Raw genomic sequence first — 18,237 nt, 5'->3', positions numbered from 1 at the left:
GGACTGAGTAAACTGTATCAGGCTAAGGGAGCAGACACACCCTGCGCCGCACAACGTCCCATCCCCTAAGGGAAACGCCGCCGGCGAGAGATCACGGCCGTGTTTCCGCCTCTGCGCTCCGCTCCCAGCACTGCTGGGTGTTGGCGGGTTCACAGAGCGCCTTCGCCCACACAACCTCCGATCTCCTCCCCACTCCTTCCGATTCACTTGGGGCTTCAAAGTCCTCTGTCCCATCTGTCAGACGCTTCCCAGAACAAGTCTCCGTGCGTTGCATGCTTCAGACAGCACTGTTCACAGTTACAAATTCATCAGTAAAATCCAATTCCATGGTCCAGTGCCCGCTTTGGGCAGAGCCGAGACATTTTCTGTGAAGGCGCTGGGTCTCTGTGCCTCCGGTAAATGTCAGGGCAATTAGATGCCCAAGCGCGATTTTCTACATTTCCCATTTCCACTTAGAAAACGGACCCTGCCTTTGCGACTCCCTCTCCTTTAACTCGTGTACCTTTGTGAATGAAAACAGCCATTTTCACTACAGTTTGTGTTTGGAGCTGGCAACAGAGACAAATGAAACCGAATGGGGGGCCCTGAAATAAACCCAGTGTAAACCGGACGTTCACGTAGAGCAAATAAGTGAAAAAAAGCAGATTAGGCCAGGCGTCTACAAGCTTGTTGTACAACGACCCGGATAATAACTGTATTAGGCTTGGTAAGCCACATAAATCTCTGTCATGTAGTTTTACTTTTAAAAGGCAAAACCTATGCCTACTTCATAAGGGCATACAGAAACACATCAAAAGCCAAATCGACCCAAGGTCCCTTATCTTCTATGTAAACGAAGATAAATCCTTCTTTACATTAATAGAGAGAAAGACAGGAGGAGAATATATTTTTGTACTTGTGACATGGGGAGAGCAAAAGTCAGGAGAGATTTCTTAGACAAGATCAAAAACTAATCATCCTAATGGGAAAGTAGCTGCCTTTGACTGCTCAAAGTATGCAACTTCTTGACGACAAAAGAGTCATAAACAGGGTTAAGACGTAAGTCCACTTCCAGCGGTGCAGTGAGCTCATTGATCTGAACGGCCACCACCGCATTTGCCTGTACACCGAAAGCAACTCAAGAGGAAGAGGCAAGCATCAGAGTGTCTACAACTTCTACTTAAACGTACCGGTGTTCTGATTAGAAGGCAAGAGGGACCTAACAGTTACAAACCAAGTGCAAACAGAAAGCTGAAGAAGCAAAAGTGCTTTCTTTCATTTGGAGGGAGGGCATTTGCCAGACCAGGGGAGCCTGCTCTTCCATTTTCACGGTCTGCTGGGGTGCAAGGTATGGAATTCACACCCAGCATCCAACCTGTGGCAGAGTTGAGTGGAAGATCCAAGCTTTACTCCTACAGAAAGCTGAGACCTCAGAGGTTATACCCTCACTATATGGGTGAATTAGGAATAATTCATCTGACCCCCACCACCTGTCCAGGGGCATTAAAAAAAATCTCAAGCTTATCACTGAGTGAAGGGGGCAAAAGTCTCTTCTATTGGGAGCTCCCTTGTGGTGTAGCAGGTTAAGGATCCGCTGTTGCCACTGCACCTGCTATGGTGCAGGTTTGATCCCTGGAACTTCTATATGCTGCAGGCATGGCCAAAAAAAAGGTCTCCCCTGTTAATTTCATAAGAATAAGACAGTTTTTGCAGGAGTTTTCCAATCCGACTTCGCACTCCACTCTGACAGGGAAAAACCTACAACCAAGAATTTTATTTAAAATAAATAGTGCCCCCAGCCATCTAGCAGAAGCAAAACAAATCATTATTGGAGAAACCTACCACAAAGTTCCAAAAATTACAACTCACCATCGAAAATCTGAAAACAAGTTACCAGAAGTGAGAGCTAGTACATAAAAACAGAGTCAGACATGCCAAGACTTCCTATGTTGGCGTTATGAGATGCAAAATATTTAGTGTTTTTTTTTTTTTTTTTAAAGATTGGAAATAGGAGTAAAGATTACACAAATAGAAAAAACAATCTGAAAATGCATATGGAGCCACAAGAGACTCCAAATAACCAAAGCAATCTTAAGCAAGAAGAACAAAGTAGGAGGCAGGGCACTTCCTGATCTTAATATGCATCAGAAAGCTACATATGCTGGCATAAAAACAGACATATTAGCCAATGGAACAGAACAGAGAGCCCAGAAACAAAGCCCCACATTTACGGTAAAGCAATCTTCAAGAGGAGGTGGGGGTGGGGAGAGGCACACGAATACACGATGGGGAAAGAGAGTCTCTTCAATAAAGGCTGCTGGGAGAACGGGTATGCATAAGCAAAACAATGGCACTGGACCTTCGTCTTATACCACACACACAAATCAACTTCCGATGGCCCAAAGACTTGAACCTAAGACCTGAAATTATAAACGCTTGGTGAGAAAAGATAGAGGAAACCTTCTTATGTTGGCTTGGGCAATGATTTCTTGGGTATGACACCCAAAGCACAGGCCACAAAAGCAAACATAAACACGTGGGACCACATCAAACCAAAAAGTTTCTACCCAGCAAAGGAAACCATCAACAAAAAGTAATGGCAACCTACGGAATGGGAGAAAATATTTGTAAACCGCACATCTGATAAGAAACTAACATCCAAAACATACAAGGAACTGAACACAACTCAGTAGCAAAACGAACGGGGGGGGGGGGGAAATGCAGTAACTCAATCATAAAATGGGCAAAGGACCTTGACAGACACGTCTCAAAGGAAGACATACAACAGTTATAGGAAAAGGTGACCCATAGCACTCATCTCAGGGAGCTACAAATCAAGCCACAGGGAGGTATCACCGCACACCTGTGAGGATGGCTGTTATCAAAAAGCCAAAGATAAATGTTGGCGAGGATGTGGAGATGAGGGAACCCGTGCACCTCCTTGCTGGGAATGTAAATTGCTACAGCCATTAAGGAAGATAGGGCGGAGGTTCCTCAAAGGCTTAAAAATAGAACCTCCATGACCCAGCAAGCCCACCTCTTGGCATACACCCAAACAAAGCCAAGTCAGGACCTGGAAGAGACAAGTGCACCCTCATGTTCACGGCAGCTTTATTTCTAACAGCCAAGGTACGGCAACCACCCAAACGTCCACCGGCGGAAGGATGAAGGAAATGTGGTGAATCCGTACAATGGGCTATTACCCACCTCAAAAAGGCAGGAAGTACTGCCATTTGCTACTGCGTGGATTGACCGCAGGACACTGTGCTACATAAAATAAGCCAGAACAAACCACATGATCCCCTACACAGGACCTAACACAGTCAAACCCAGAAAAGTAGGGAGTAGAATGGTGGTTACTAGGGGCTGGAGGGAGGGAGAATCGAGATGGTGTTGCCCACAGGGGACGAAACTTCACTTCTGCAAAAATGAATAAACGCCAGGTTGCTACCAGCCACCAACGTGCATCTACAGTTAACAATACTGCATTACACAGTTAACATTTTACCAGGGTAAATCTTACATCAAATACTCTTGTTAAAAAAAAAAAGCAGAAGGGAAGAAACTTCTAGAGACGATAGATAACTTTAAGACATTGTAGTGAGGGTTTTGTTTTTTCTTCTTCTTTTCTTTTAGGGCCGAACCTGTGGCATATGGAAGTCCCCAGGCTGGGGGTCTAATCCGAGCTGCAGCCACCAGCCACAGCCACAGCCACTCCAGATCTGAGCCACATGTGTGACCTATACCACAGCTCTCGGCAACACTAGATCCTTAACCCACTGAGCGAGGCCAGGGATCGAACCCTCGTGGATACTGGTCGGGTTCTTAACCCACTGAGCCACAACGGGAACTCCTGTGGTGAGGGCTTCATGGGTGGATACTTGCTGTCAAGGTCCTCAGGGTGTAGATACTGAATATGGACAGGTTTGTGTTTGTCAAGCATGCCTCCATTTAAAAAAAAAAAAAAGAACAAGACCATGAAAATGACCAGGCAGATGAGAAAAATAACTAAATGGAACTTTAAAAAGACTAAACATACACCATACATGAAACATACGTTAGTAATTAAATTTAAAACTCAGCTTGGAAAAAAGCAGGGGGACCAATTAAGAGGCCACTGCGGGAGTCCAGGGATAACTTCTGACCAAGATGCAGAGACGTGACCCGATTTTCCCAACTAAGAAACTGGGCTCCTACTGTACAGCGCAGGGAACCACACCCAGACTCTTGGGAGAGACCAGGATGGAAGCTAATATAAGAAAGGGAACGTATATATGTATGACTGGGTCACTTTGCTGCACAGCAGAAGCTGGCACAACATTGTAAATCAACTCTACTTTAATAAAAAATTTTTAAAATTTTTAAATATTAAAAAAAAAACTGGGCAGATGTCTGAAACAATGCTTTTCAGGAGGCGACCATCAGGCAGTGGGAGCAGGGGTCCCTGAGAGGAGAGGACCAGTGACGGGTCCTCTCTCGACTGCTTCAGCCTCCTGGTGGGGAAACCTTCCCGGTCCTGTACCTTTGGCTGAAAAGCCTATCCTGTCTCCTTCGAATTTCCTTTGAACCTTTGGCAAAAAATGCATTGACCACAGACGTATGGTCTATTTCTGTGTGCTTTATTCTGTTTCATTGATCTGTCTGTCTGTCTTGATGTAAATGCCACGTTGCCTTGAATGCTCTGGCTTTACAGTAAGTCTCCAGGTCAGGCAGGGTCAGCAAGACAGGGTGGTGTTTGCATCAAAACAGACAAACAGATGAACACATCGTGCTGGAACAATTAAGTATCTGCCGGCAGAAATAAGAACTTTGATTTATGTATCACGGCACACTCAAAAAATTGATTCTAGGCCTGAAGGTTAAACTAAAGGGATAAAACCTTAGAAGAAAACTTCAGAGAAAAACCTTTGTGGCTGTGATTTAGGCCAAGATTTTTTAGTTATGACATCAGAAGCACCACTCAAAGAAAGAATGATAATCAGAATTTATCAGAATTTAAAATGTCTGCTTTTTTTTTTTTTTTTCGCTTTTTTAGGGCCACACTTGTGGCATATAGAAGTTCCCAGGCTAGGAGTCGAATTGGAGCTACAGCTACCAGCCACAGCCACAGCCACACCAGATCCAAGTCCCATGTTTGACCTATGCTGCAGCTCACAGCAACCCAGATCCTTAACCCACTGAGAGAAGCCAGGGATCAGACCTGCATCCTCGTGGATACTAGTCGGGTTCGTTTCTGCTGAGCCATGGTGGGAACTCCTAAAATGTCTGCCCTTTAAAAGACTGTTAAGAGAATAAAAAAAGAACAAGGCACAGACTGGAAGGAAATAGTTACAAACTGTATATCTATAAAGGACTTATAACCAGAATATATAAAGAACACTCAAAATTCAATCATAAGAAAACAAACAACCCATTTTTAGTGGGCAAAAGAGCTGAACGGATACTTCATCAAAAAAAGATACAGAAATAACAAATGAGCCCATGAAAAGAGGCTCAATATCATTGGTTATTAGGGAAATGTAAATGCAAAAAGAATGATATTCCAACGCATCAGAAGGACCACCATTTAAAAGAAAGGCCATCTTAAGAGTTGGAAGGATGTGGAGAGAGGACGCCCTGGTAGACTGCTGGTGGACACTCTGGGAAACAGCTCGGCAGCAGCTTACACAATCAGCTCTGCAGCTACCCTGGGATCCGGACATTCCACCCATAGGTCTCTGCTCAAGAGAATTTAAGGCTCATGTTGGAGGACCTGTACATGAATATTTTCGGTAATTTTTACTTATAACAGCCCAACCGAAACAAGCCAAATGTCTACCAACAGGTGGTGGCATAAACACGCTGTGACATATCCACACGATGGCGCACTGCTTAGCGAGGACAAGGAATGGAGGATTGAGACGCACAAAGAAATGGATAAGCCTCAAAATAATCATACTGAGTGAAAAAATCCAGGCCACAAAAAGGGGGGAAGGCAAGATATGTTGTCTGCTTCCATTTCTATAAAATTCCAGGAAAAGCGAAGTACTCTACAGTCACAGGAAATACATCAGTGGTTACCTGGAGATGGGAGGGTGGTAAGGTGGGCAAGAGGAAGGAATTACTGGGAGTTCCCATCACGGCTCAGTGGTTAACAAATCTGACTAGGAACCATGAGGTTGTGGGTTCGATCTCTGGCCTCGCTCCGTGGGTTAAGGATCCGGTGTTGCTGTGAGCTGTGGTGCAGGTCTCAGATGTGGCTTGGATCCCGAGTTGCTGTGGCTCTGGCGTAGGCCAGCAGCTACAGCTCCGATTAGACCCTCAGCCTGGGAACCTCCATAAGTCACGGGAGCAGCCCTAGAAAAGGCAAAAAGGCAAAAAAAAAAAGGAATTACAAAGGGATGCAGGGCAACCTGGGGGACTGTGTGTACATCCGGTACCTTGATGGTGTTGCCAATTCTGCAGGTGTGAACATATGCCCAGACTTATTAAACCATGCACGTTAAACAAGCACGATATGAGAATTCAATATATGTCAAAAGAGCTTTTAAAAAAACCTCAATGGATTAAGAAACGTAGTACCATTTTGAAGAGAGATATGTACAATGTATCTAGATTATAGCAGAGAAACAAAAAACGTCTTGAAAATAGAGGTTAAGAGACATGAAAGACAGAAAATGTAAGAGATGTTATTTCTGTGTTCCAGAAAGAGAGACAATGTTTGCAGAATGATGGCTGAGAATTTTCTAAGTAGATATCCATCCAGAAATTACAGAAGCCCAGTGGATTCCTAATGGAATAAATTAAAGTGACATGTCCCTGTATACATCAAAGTAAAAGGATGGACACCAAAGATGAAAGAAGATCTTAAAAGTAGCCAGAGATAAGAGACTTCCAAAAGACAGAGGGGCTGACTTCTTACCACAAAATGAAGCCGAGTGATGATGCAATAACCGCTTTGATGGCCAAGAGGCAAAAACTGCCTGCCTAAGAATGGATCCCCAGCAAAAATACCATTCAACAAGGATGAGATAAGTGCATTTGCAGATAAATAAAAGAGGATTTTTTTTCTTCTCTACAGGAGATTCAAAAGAATATGCTTCATACAGAAGAAAACAACCCCAAAGGAAGATCTAAAATGCCAAAAGGAATGAAGAGGCATGATACTTGCAGTCCATGAATATAAATGAATGGGTTTAAGAAGACAGATAACAGGCTTGGAAAAATAGCTGCAGTATATATAACAGGCAAAGAGTATGTGCGAGTCTAGGAATATATTCAATCCTACAAGTTCTGGATGGGTAAAACATGAACAATCTGCTTAGAACAAACATTAGTAAGAATACGGGAGCAGGGCAAACAGTCCCTAATAACTAGAGGACACCAAAATGACACAACCACTCTGGGCAGTGACTCGGGAATAGCTTGCAAAGCTGAAGATGTGGATTATTTTATAATCCAGTAACTCCACTTTTAGGTATATTTCTTAGAAAATCTCTTACATGGGGCTTGAGGAGGTAGGCATGTGTAAGTGTGTTCATTGTGAAGTTAGCAAAGAAAAAAAAAATTGGCAACAATTTAAATGTACATAAACAGGGGATGGAAAATTAAATATGTTATTCTCACAGGATGGAATTAAGACGGCTGAATTTGATCTGTATGTACCAACATGGCTAGATCTTCAAAAACGCAATCTTGCGTTTAAAAATCAAACTGGGGAGTTCCCGTCGTGGCTCAGTAGTTAACGAATCCGACTAGGAACCATGAGTTTTCGGGTTCGATCCCTGGCCTTGCTCAGTGGGTTGAGGATCTGGCGTTGCCGTGAGCTGCGGTGTAGGTCACAGACGCGGCTCGGATCCCGCATTGCTGTGGCTGTGGTGTAGGCTGGCAGCAACAGCTCCAATTCGACCCCTAGCCTGGGAACCTCCATATGCCGCGGGAGCGGCCCTAGAAAAAGGCCAAAAAAAAAAAAAAAAAAAACCAAACTGAAGGATGATAAATTCAGTGATATATATATATATATACACACACACACACACATACATATATAAGCATATATATATATATACACACACATACACACTAGAGATACCAAACAATAGCGTGTATTAGTGGATATGCTGGTTTATGAGAGATAAACATATGGGTAGAAATAATTAATGGCAAATGCATTATACCACATAATTATATTTTTGTTGTGTTGATTTTATTTTACATAATATATATCACATATAAGGTAATATTTTATTTTTTAATGCTCAGAAGCGAATAGGATAAAATGCTAACATCTGCGAGTTCTGGATCACCAGCCAGGGATCTGTTATAGGCTTTCTTTTTTTTTTTTTTTTTTGTCTTTTTTTGCTATTTCTTGGGCCGCTCCTGCGGCATATGGAAGTTCCCAAGCTAGGGGTCTAATCGGAGCTGTAGCCACTGACCTACGCCAGGCCACAGCAACACGGGATTCGAGCCGCGTCTGCAACCTACATCACAGCTCACGGCAACGCCAGATCGTTAACCCACTGAGCAAGGGCAGGGACCGAACCCGCAACCTCATGGTTCCTAGTCGGATTCGTTAACCACTGCGCCACGACGGGAACTCCTGTTATAGGCTTTCTAAACTTTTACGTTGTTTCTTTTTTTTTTTTTTTCCAAAAAAAAAGAAAGAGAACAGATACTCTGACACATGAATTTTACCTTCTTTGTGAGCTGAGGCCCAGAGGGAATCTCTGCTACGGTATTTCATTTTTGGTAGAAAGTTAAGACAACGGAAGTTAAAGAGGCAGAAGTGAATTAAAAAATAAGCTTCTTTCTTGAGGAGAGAATACACGGGTTGGTAGAGAACAGACAGAGACGATAGAGAGAGAGATACAGACGATAGATACGGATGATAGGCAGGTGTGCACACACACCTATGCAAGTGGACAGATGGAGACACAAATCGATGCGCATGTCATTTATACAGTGATATACACTTGGGTGGGTGGACGGGTGGTGTGGAGGGCAGAAGAAGATCCCTAAGCCCCTGCCCCCGTCAGAGCGTCCACATCCTAATTCCCAGAACCTGTGACCATCTTCCCGTCTGTGGTTAAAGCGACCTTGCAAATGTGACCGAGGGGACAGGCCTCTTAAATGATGACATTATCCTGATTACCCACGTGAGCCCAACCTAACTATCTGTGTCCTTAAAAATGAAAGAGGCAGCCAAAGACTGAGTCAGAGAAAGGAGACCGAATAAGAAGAGGGTGTGTCGCAGGGACCCAACCCCTCCTTGCTGGCTTGGGATGCAGAGGGCGGGGACTACCGGCCAAGGAATGGGATTCCACCAACAACCCACAGGAAGAGGAAACTGCTTCTCCCCTAGAGCCTCCGGGACGGAGCACAGCCTATGACACCGCAACTGTGGTCCAGTGAGACCTGCCCTGGACTTCTGACCTACAGAGCTGTAAAGCAGTGAGTGTGTGCTGTTCCAGAAATGCCCTAGGCTGTGATCTGTTACAGCAGCAACGCGAAGCTAATACAGACAGAGAACACAGATAGTGGAGAGAGGACAGGTCCCTTTCTTCATCAAGTAGACGTTTTTCCGTATGATGATCGGCAAAGTCAATATATGTGAAACAAATCCAACACTACAGCTGACCTCTGCTATAAATTGGCCGTAAGTTCCTATGTGAAAAATGGATGGAATTCAAGATAGAGAATTGAAAACTTTTGACGGGGGAAAATGCACTCTATATACAGCTTCCTGAACGGGGCATCCTGAAGCGTCATTTTTCAGAAGCACTTTTGGACTAGACAGCACCTCCCAGGATCTTTCCCCCACTGCTGCTCAGAACCGGATGGTGATGGCCTGTCTCTGAGGATGAGCCAGATACGGAAGAGAAAGAGAGAGAACGTCTCCCCAGCAGCTGGATCACCTAACCACGCCACTCCACAGCCAGAAACCTAATTAAATGTGAGACCTCATGCAGGTCAAACACACGCCTAGTCTCCCTATCAAACCTTCACAGGCCACAAACTACAGAACCAGTGGCCTACTCAGAAATTTGCCTCGAAAGGGAACCCTGTCCTTGTAAACACAGCGTCATATTCCCTTAGACACCAGCCTTGCTTGGGGACGTTTCTCCAATGACCTCCACGTGTGGACACCTGGCACCTGGAAGGTGCACGATGACTGCTGTAACAGTCAAGCTCAAGGGCTGGGAAAGAGGGGGCTGGAAACGAGGCTCCCCACCTTTGTCCCCCTCCACACCTCTCCTGGGGCCCTGACTGATGCCTGGAGACAGCAGACTTGTCGCCTGTCACACAGATGTGGTCTAGTGCTTCCTCCATGCCAGTCATGGGTGAGAAGACATGTGGGAGCAAAGCCACAGGCCAATGTCCCAGGGCTCCCAGAGTCCCACGGGCCGCCAGTCTTTGGTCTGGCTGGCATCCGTTCCCTCACTCTGAGTACAGTGCCCAAGTTTCCCAGCGTTCCCGTTGTGGTGCGGCAGAAACGAACCCGACTAGTATCCATGGGGATGTGAGTTCAATCCCTGGTCTGGTTCAGTGGGTTACGGACCCGGCATTGCTGTGAGCTGTGGTGTAGGTTGCAGACATGGATTGGATCTGCTATTGCTGTGGCTGTGGTGTAGGCTGGCAGCTGCAGCTCCCATTCAACCCCTAGCCTGGGAACTTCCATGGGCCATGGGTGCGGCCCTAAAAAGACAAACAAACAAAAAATTGGGCATCTGTCACAAGAGCCCAGAAAAATCTATGAAATAAAGCACATGCCAAAAAGACACTGGGTGTCAGAAAGGATAGGATGTGGCCTCGGGCAGTGCCAGACATCATTCTCCAAGCAGCTCCCTGGCCCAGCATCCTCAGCATCGGCAGGGAATGTGTTGGGTATACAGAATCTCCAACCTCACCGCAGACCCAGCATCAGCAAAAACCTCCAGAAATCCCTAGGCGGCCCTCCCAACAGGCGAGGCAAGCTGCTATTTGGTACATGGGCTCGGCAGGAAGATGTGTGGGTTCAGATCTGGGTCCTTGGAGAGGCTGCCTGACCTCTCTGGGTCTCAGTTCCCTCATGAGAAAACGGGGCGTCAGTGTACAGCGCCGGGTGCTTGGCAAGCCCTCGGTGATGCGAGCTCTGCACACGTGGTCCTGGCAGAGAAGTGAAACGGGGCAGGGGCCTCAGAAGACCGTATGGAGAGTCTGAGCAGCTGCGGGCAGGCGTTGGGAAGCTGCGCTGCCTCTTGACACGAACCTAGGCACGGGGTCAGACACTGGCAATGTGGAGGGAGGCCGAGCGTTCCAGAAAGGGAAGCGTGTGGGGAAGGGCTGCAGGAGGCCTTGGGCACCTGGGTTCAGAGTGTCGGACAGAGAATGGGTGAGGGCTGGGGCCCCACGACGTCACACGGTGTGGGAGGGGGGCCACCATGGGAAAATGGGACCAAAAAGCCTCTGGCGAGGGGGGCGAGGAGGCTGGTTAAAGGATTTGCTTTGTAACTTGTAGGCAGTGGGCAACCTGGAAGGTTTGGAGCAAAGGAGAAAGAAAGAATGGCATGATGAACGAGGGGTATGAAAGTCCTTCAGTCCCCCTTTGGCAGCTGGGAGATCATGTGCGGGCACAGAGCACAGAGAGGAGTCTAGAAGGGCACACGTCTAAATGTCAGCGGCAGTTGTCTCCGAGTGGTGAGATTACTAGGATGCTTTATTGCCTTCTCGCTCATCTACATTTTGTCATTTTTCTGCAAAGGACATGCATCATTTGCATAATTTAAAAAGCCATAAAAGCTGTAAATAATTAACACGGTCTCTCGTCAGGACGTAAACGGAATGGATGTGTTTTTGACTCCGTTATTTCCACTATTTGCTGGATTCCTGGCCTTTTAAAACAGGCACCACTGAAAAACCCACAACCAGGGGACGGACGGGGACCCGATGGTGTCTTTAGCCTCACGAAAGGCTAGACCCCGGTTCTGCCCTGGTCTGCCTGTCTGTCTGTCTCTCTCACACCTGTTGAGATGCCTTTTGAATCCCTCGTGAGGTCTTCCTTTCAGGGGTAACTGAAAGCATAGTTCGAAGTTCCTGACACGGTGGCCCCACAGGGAACCGACAGAGGTGGCCCCATGTCCTACCTTCTGGAGCGGCTGTGCGCTTTCCTCTGCTTGCTGCTCCCGCGAGACATCTTCACCCTCCTCCGAGGCCGGCCCTTCCTCCCTTCCGGCTCCGACGACGCGCGGTCCTGGGGCGGCAGCCCCGGGGCTGCTGGGTGGGGGAGCTGAAAATACCAGGCATGCTGGCGTCACCCTGCTCACTGCCCTCCCGGTGAGGACAACACAGAAGGGTCCTCTCTCTACAGACAGGAGGCCTGTCTGGGGAAATAAGGCACTGAAGTGCGGCGCTGCCAAGCGGTCCATGCATTCCTGGGCAGAACCTTCTGGAAGGCTGCCTGGGCTGGATCCACAGAGGGAAAGCCCGGATCGTGGCTGACAGGGAGGGAACACTGCGGCGGGCCGCCTCCCCCCCGACCCCCCAGCTCTGTCTCCCGGGAACCCCCGTGCCCAGTACCTGAGGGTTCTGCACGTTGTTTCTTAAGGGCCCCCACCCCCTCAGCCTCCACCCGGGGAAAGCAGCCCGCGAGGCTCTGGGGTCCAGGCCCTGGCGTTCCTCACAGTTAAATCAGAACTGAGGCTGCAGGACCCGCTTCAGTCGCCCTGGCCCGGGACATCCCGGAGCAGGAAAAGACCCTTCACGAGATAAGCCAGCTGCTTGGAGTCGCTCTCAGGATGGGACCATAAGCTCATCACTTAATCACCAGGTGACCCTCTTCTAGAGCACCCAGCTCCTTTCCCTTTTTGCCACTGCTCCCAGGAAACTCAGGGGTAAAGTCGAATCTGATCATAGCAATTATTTCTCTAGAGTCCTTGGTCTAGTCACTCTCTCCTCTTGCGAGCTTTTGCCTGGAGTTTCGCCCTCTCTCTCTCCGTAAGGGATTCTGGTTTATAATCTTAGATCATCTGGAGAGCTCCCCTGGGCAGTGTTTCATTTTTACTTTTTGCCTCTTCGACCAGGAAACTTAAAGTTTTACGTCTAGTTATGAAAAATATCTCACCCGGAGTCTTGGGCACAAGAATTCTTTCCTTAGAAACTTTTTTTTTTTCATTATTTTTCTTCTGCCTTATTTTATGTGGTTGGCCTTTATTCTCCCTACCCTAACTGTGGTAACCCTGACTTCCCTTGAAAAGGGCCGAGAAGATGTTATAATGGACAGCAGATGCTGTAAGGGACAGCCGCACACTTTCTCTCCATCGTTGCCGGCTTAGTGAGCTCCCTCTGCCCCCAGGGCCCTGGGGCAAAGCTGGGTGTTACCTTCAGTGTCTGCGTCTGGCCTCCTTCTCCAGGGCTTGTCCTGGTCCACCCTCCAGGCACTGCTCTGCTCGTGGGCCAGGTGTCTGGACCCCCGTCTGAGATGCTGCTGCTGGGGAAGTGCAGGGCCAGGTACACGGAGGCGTCCTTCTCCTTCTGCTCCACGGGCAGAGGGAGGCTGCGGCTCAAGCAACACCATGTGAGCCGGGGCTCGGCCCTGAGTGAGGGGAAAGGTCCCTGTGCCCCGCCACTCCCAGGTGTCTCTGAGTGGGTACCCGAGGCCAGCTCAGGCCAGCCCAGGGGCGTGAGGGCTGAGAGGAAGGCTCTGGGCTGGTGGGAGCAGCAGGGACCGAGCCCTGCTGGCGGCCCTGAAGGAAGGCCTTCTGGGGTACACTCAGAAGGGCCCCCCAGCTCCCTCCTAGGTTCCCAGGGGTTCAGGACACACCCCGAGGACCTGGCCCTCACCAAGGCGCTACTTCTGCACAGCTGTTGTGTGTCACGGGCCTCGCTCCTCCAGAAGTCACACGCCGGGGTGGGCAGGAAAGACACTGTCCCCCTGGGTACCCCGGCTTCCGGGGTGCCAGTGTCCAAGGCTCCTTTGTCTTCTCCCTGCACCCCCTTTCTCCTGTCCCAGGGCCTGGACCGAACGGGGCCCCCCCCACAGCTGTCGGCTCCACCTGGGGCCTGGCCTGAGCTTGGGCCAGGGGTCAGGAGGGCCCCCAGCCCTGACTCGACAAAGGATGCTGATCCCTCGGGCCATCCTGCCTTGCAGAGAGGGTCCTGGCCTTGGGCTGGCTTCTGGGGGGCGGGGGGTGGGAGCTGGCTCTCTCCCTGGGGTAACCTGAGAAGGTACTGGGGAGGAAAGGTGGGGTCCACTGGGCCAGCGAGGATGCAGGGAGCCAGAGGCTGGGAGGCGGCTGCTGAACGAAGCAGAGGCTCCGTGTCCCAAACTCCTGCCAGCCTTGGGGCCCCAGAAGCAGCAGCAGACAAGGCCCCAGAGGCCTCTTTGGGCTCAGCCAGCTGCCCAGCCCGGCGCTTCACCATGCAATCACCACTTCCAGGCAGCCCCTCTGGCTTTTCTGCAGGGTCACCATCCTGCTTCTGAGGTGGCGGGGAGGCGGCCTGCCTGGGACCCCCGAGGGTCTCTCCTCCAGCTCCCGGGGACTCCGGGAAGCTTAACTCCTCCACTTTCGGCTTCTTCCTCTCTGAGGGGATCCTGTCCTCTGTAGCCTGGGGCTCCTGAGAGCCCCCACCTGGCCGTCTCAGAACCACATGGGCCTGTGGACAGGCCTCTGAACCCCCCCCACCACAGGTGCTGCCTTCCAGCTTCGGGGTGGGCACACCTGGCCTGGGAGCCTCTGGGTCACCTCCCTTGGGGGAAGCAGGTGCTGGGAGCAGCTGACACCCCAGCTCCAGCCTCCCACTGGGAGGAGGCAGGGGGCTCTTGCTGCCCAGGGAGAGGGCTTCTCTGCACCGGAGGGTGGGGGGTGAGGCGGCCCTGGTCAGGCAGGGCTGGTCACTGCCTCCTGCTCTCCCCACTGTCTCCCTCTGTCTGATGGGCTCTGCCGCCAAGAAGCCCTCCAGGGCTGGAGAACTTGCCCTGGGCGCTGGCTTGGCTCCCATGGAACTGTCCCCACCGACAGGGGCTCCCCTCTCCTCCTGGGAGGGGGCTGCACCCTGGCACTCTGCTGCCTCTTCCCGAAGCGGACAGGCCGGTTGGGTCGCACCGCCCCCTGTCACCTCCGCGGCCTTCTTGCCTGCATGGTGGCTGGCTTTCATCTTCTGGTAGATTCTCTTGAACGTCTCGTTCCCGTACACCTGCCACTTGTCTTGGGAGAACATCCTTAGCTTCTTCTGGCCACGTCTCTTCCCGGCCGCCGGACCTTTGTTGGCCGCCTCCTCCCCCACGGCGGGTCTGTTTCCATCCGGGTCCTCCACAGAGGCGGCGGTGTCTCCCGTCGGGGGACACAGGAGGTCCTCCACCGCAACCTGTCTGACCAGGGCCCGGGGGTGACCGCTGGGGACATCGGCCAGTCGGGCGGGGGCGGGCCTGGGGCTCAGAGGCTTCTGCCTCCGGGGCAAGGCGTCCCGGGGGTCCGGTGGCTCCTGCCACGTCGTCCCGGTGCCCTCGACGAAGGGCAGCGAGTTGCTCCGGGTGACAGGCACGCATTCGGCGCTGGTGGAGAGCTGCGTGGGCACCGAGTGGAAGACGACGGGCCGCGCCCTGCCCGGGGCCGTGCAGGTGGAGCGCGCGGCGCGCAGGGCGGCCGGCAGCCTCCGGCCGGGCTCCGGCGGCCGCAGGTCGAAGTGGAAGGAGTCCTTGTAGGTGTAGGGCATGGGCAGGTCGATGCTGCCCTGCTTGGACAGCACGGTCTTGCGGGGCCGCACGTGGTCCAGCTGCGGGTCGTCCACCACCGCCTGGTTGTGCGAGATGAGCCTGGCGATGCGCTCCTCCAGCCGCCTCTTCTCCAGCTCCAGGCCTGCCGCCCGCTCCGCGCGCCCGGGCCCCGGGCCGCCCTCACCCTCGGACTCGGCGCTGTGCTCCGACAGGCTGTGCAGGGGGCTGCCGGCGGCCGGCGGCTGCTCCGCGCTGTCCGAGCGGGACAGGTAGCCCGAGTCGGTGCTCTCGCACTTCCGCAGCCGGCCCTCCGCGGCCTTGGCGTCCCCGGGCTTCTCCGCCGACGTTGCCGGCTGCGCCTGCTGGGAGCTCGGCCTCCCGGCCGTCGGCGTCCGCGGCTCGGGCAGCTTCCGTCTTGGCAGCGAGCTGGCGGGCTGGAGGTGGGGGGCCGAGTCTAAAGGCGCCTCTCTGACATCAGACGTGGACCCCGAGCAAGGAACAGCTTCCAGCTTCGGTTCCAGGTTCTTGGCAACCGGGGGCAGATGCTCGGAGGGCACAGGGCAGTGCCCAGAGGCCGGGGCGCCTGGTGAAAGGGGTCTCTCTGATGGTGCCCCCTGGGCTCCGGGGAGCTCTCCAGCCCTGCCCCCCTCCTCCAGGAGACTGCTGCCGCTGCCGCCGCCACCACCGCCGCCGCCACCATCGGACTCCGAGGACTGCCGGGAGTTGTTGAGGTGTGTCTGGGTGCGCCTGTGCTTGTACAAGTTGCTCTGAGTCTTAAAGGCGATGCCGCAGGTGGCACAGGGGAAGGGCCTCTCACCCGTGTGGGACCGGATGTGCTTCTCCAAAACACTGGGCTTCAGGCAGTCCCGGCCACAGTGTGGACACAGGTACTTGCCAGCATTCCGCACCTTGCCCGGGCTGCCCAGCGTGGGACCCAGGCCAGGCGACAGGACAGGCAGGGTGCCTACAATGTTCACAGTGAGCGCTGGGGCCGCCGACTTCCCCACCACGGTGGGACCAGGTCCTTCAGGCTGCAGCAGGGGGCTGAGAATGAAGGGCACGCTGGCCCCGTCCAGGCTGCCTGTCACGAGGGGGGCCCGCGGCTGGAAGCCCCCCGGAGGCACTGTGTGGTACAGGGGGATGGGCAGGGCCTTCAGGAGCACAGTGGGGGCCAGGCCCTGCTCTGGCGGCAGGATGATGGGGCCCAGTGGCAGGCGGGGTGAGGCCTGCCCACCTGGGGCCCCTGGGGTGGCGGAAGCAGGAGCTGGCTGGTCCCTGGCAGGCGAGGCAGGGCGGGTGAGTTCTGGCACCTCCATTCCACATCATCTGGGTGGCCCAAGATGCCAGGCAACCTGCAAGCAACAACCAAACTTTACAAAGCGGGCCTCTCTTCTCTTGTCGTACAATAAACTCTCCCCTACCCCCTCCTGAAGCTGCAACAATCCTCTCCTAAAAATACCCTTATCCCCATGTAAGGAAAGGAGAAACCAAGGCTCAGAGAGTGGAAGTGACTTGTCATGCAGCTGACACAAGGCAGAGCAGGGTTCGGACCTAGGTCTGTCTGAATCCTGTCTCTCGTTTAATACGGCCAAAGGGAACTCGATTCTTGCCCTGTACACAGGTCCATGGCAGGCTTGTCACTGTTGTCTCCTGACACCCAGCACAGTTCCCCATGTCTCTGAGAGGAGATGTTCAGAAAAGGTGCTGAGTTCATGAAAAACAAGAGCTGTGCTGCTCGGCGAGGTCCTCACAGCGCAGAGTGAGTCCATGCTCTGCGGCAACTCCCTTCCTCACTTGGGGCTGTTTCCACATCTGTAAAATGGGCAGAGACTCAGCACATTCCCCAGGGCCCTTCACACTCTGGCGTTCTGAGCTTCTGCTCTTGGGCGAGGACAACAAGGAGGAAAACTGACCTGCAGGGATGCTTATTAGATTGAGCAGTTGAAAATACAAGACTCTCGGCCAAATGTGAGTTTCAGATAAACAGTGCATAATTCTCAAGTATGAGTGTGCTCCACTTCTTGCATGGGTCTGGCTTACGCTAAAAAGTTACACGTTATTTACCTGAAATCAAAATGGAAGTGAGCATCCTACATTTTATCTGGCTACTCCAGCAGGAAAAGGAGCCCTTCTTTAGCCTCAGGATCAGCTTGGGTTTCTGCTCAAAGGTGAGGTTCCCTCTCAGCCAGACTAGCTGGGCAAATGCCAGGCAAGGAAGCAAGAGAGACCCAGCCCTGCTCTTCCAACCATGGGCGGGGAAGCCAGGTTCAATGAGAAAATGCCAAACAGGCCAATGGCTACAGAATCGGGGGTCTCCAGACCCTTCATTCTCAGGTACCCATCCCCCAGGAGCTCCATAAGCACATTGCAGCCAATCCCCAGCTGAGCTTCTCAAGAAAAACAAATGCAAATTCCAGCCTCAGCAGCAAGATGGTTCAAACAGGGCAAGGGAGAAGTAGCAGCAGTTCATACTAGCTCACAGTGGCTCACAAAAGCTGATTGTTAAATTTTCAAAAATTGTACAAGCCAGTTGTTGAATGTGGCCACAATTAAAAGTTAAACTATAGGAGTTCCCATCATGGCACAGC

At 51.5% G+C, this 18,237-nt stretch overlaps 1 protein-coding gene across 3 annotated transcripts in view; it reads right to left on the bottom strand.

The window, feature by feature from the left end:
• Nucleotides 1–18,237, bottom strand: part of ZNF831 (zinc finger protein 831) — a 106,285-nt gene that overhangs the window by 54,937 nt on the left and 33,111 nt on the right. For 2 of the 3 annotated variants that reach the window (XM_005673065.4, XM_013985522.3), the window contains exons 2-3: nt 13,315–17,001; nt 12,081–12,223 (exon numbers count right to left, since the gene is read on the bottom strand). In XM_005673065.4, the coding sequence (XP_005673122.3) occupies nt 12,081–12,223; nt 13,315–16,965 (3,794 nt within the window). In that variant the 5' untranslated portion in view covers nt 16,966–17,001. 3 annotated transcript variants of the gene reach the window in all.

The sequence above is a fragment of the Sus scrofa genome, chromosome 17, assembly GCF_054392235.1.
Source record: "Sus scrofa isolate SSC_HxYL_T2T_F1_AM1 chromosome 17, Sscrofa_HxYL_maternal_Yorkshire_Landrace_v2.0, whole genome shotgun sequence".
NCBI classification, from domain to species: domain Eukaryota; kingdom Metazoa; phylum Chordata; class Mammalia; order Artiodactyla; family Suidae; genus Sus; species Sus scrofa.
The sequence above is the reverse complement of the archived record's forward strand: the minus strand, read 5'-3'. Positions and strand labels throughout refer to the sequence as shown.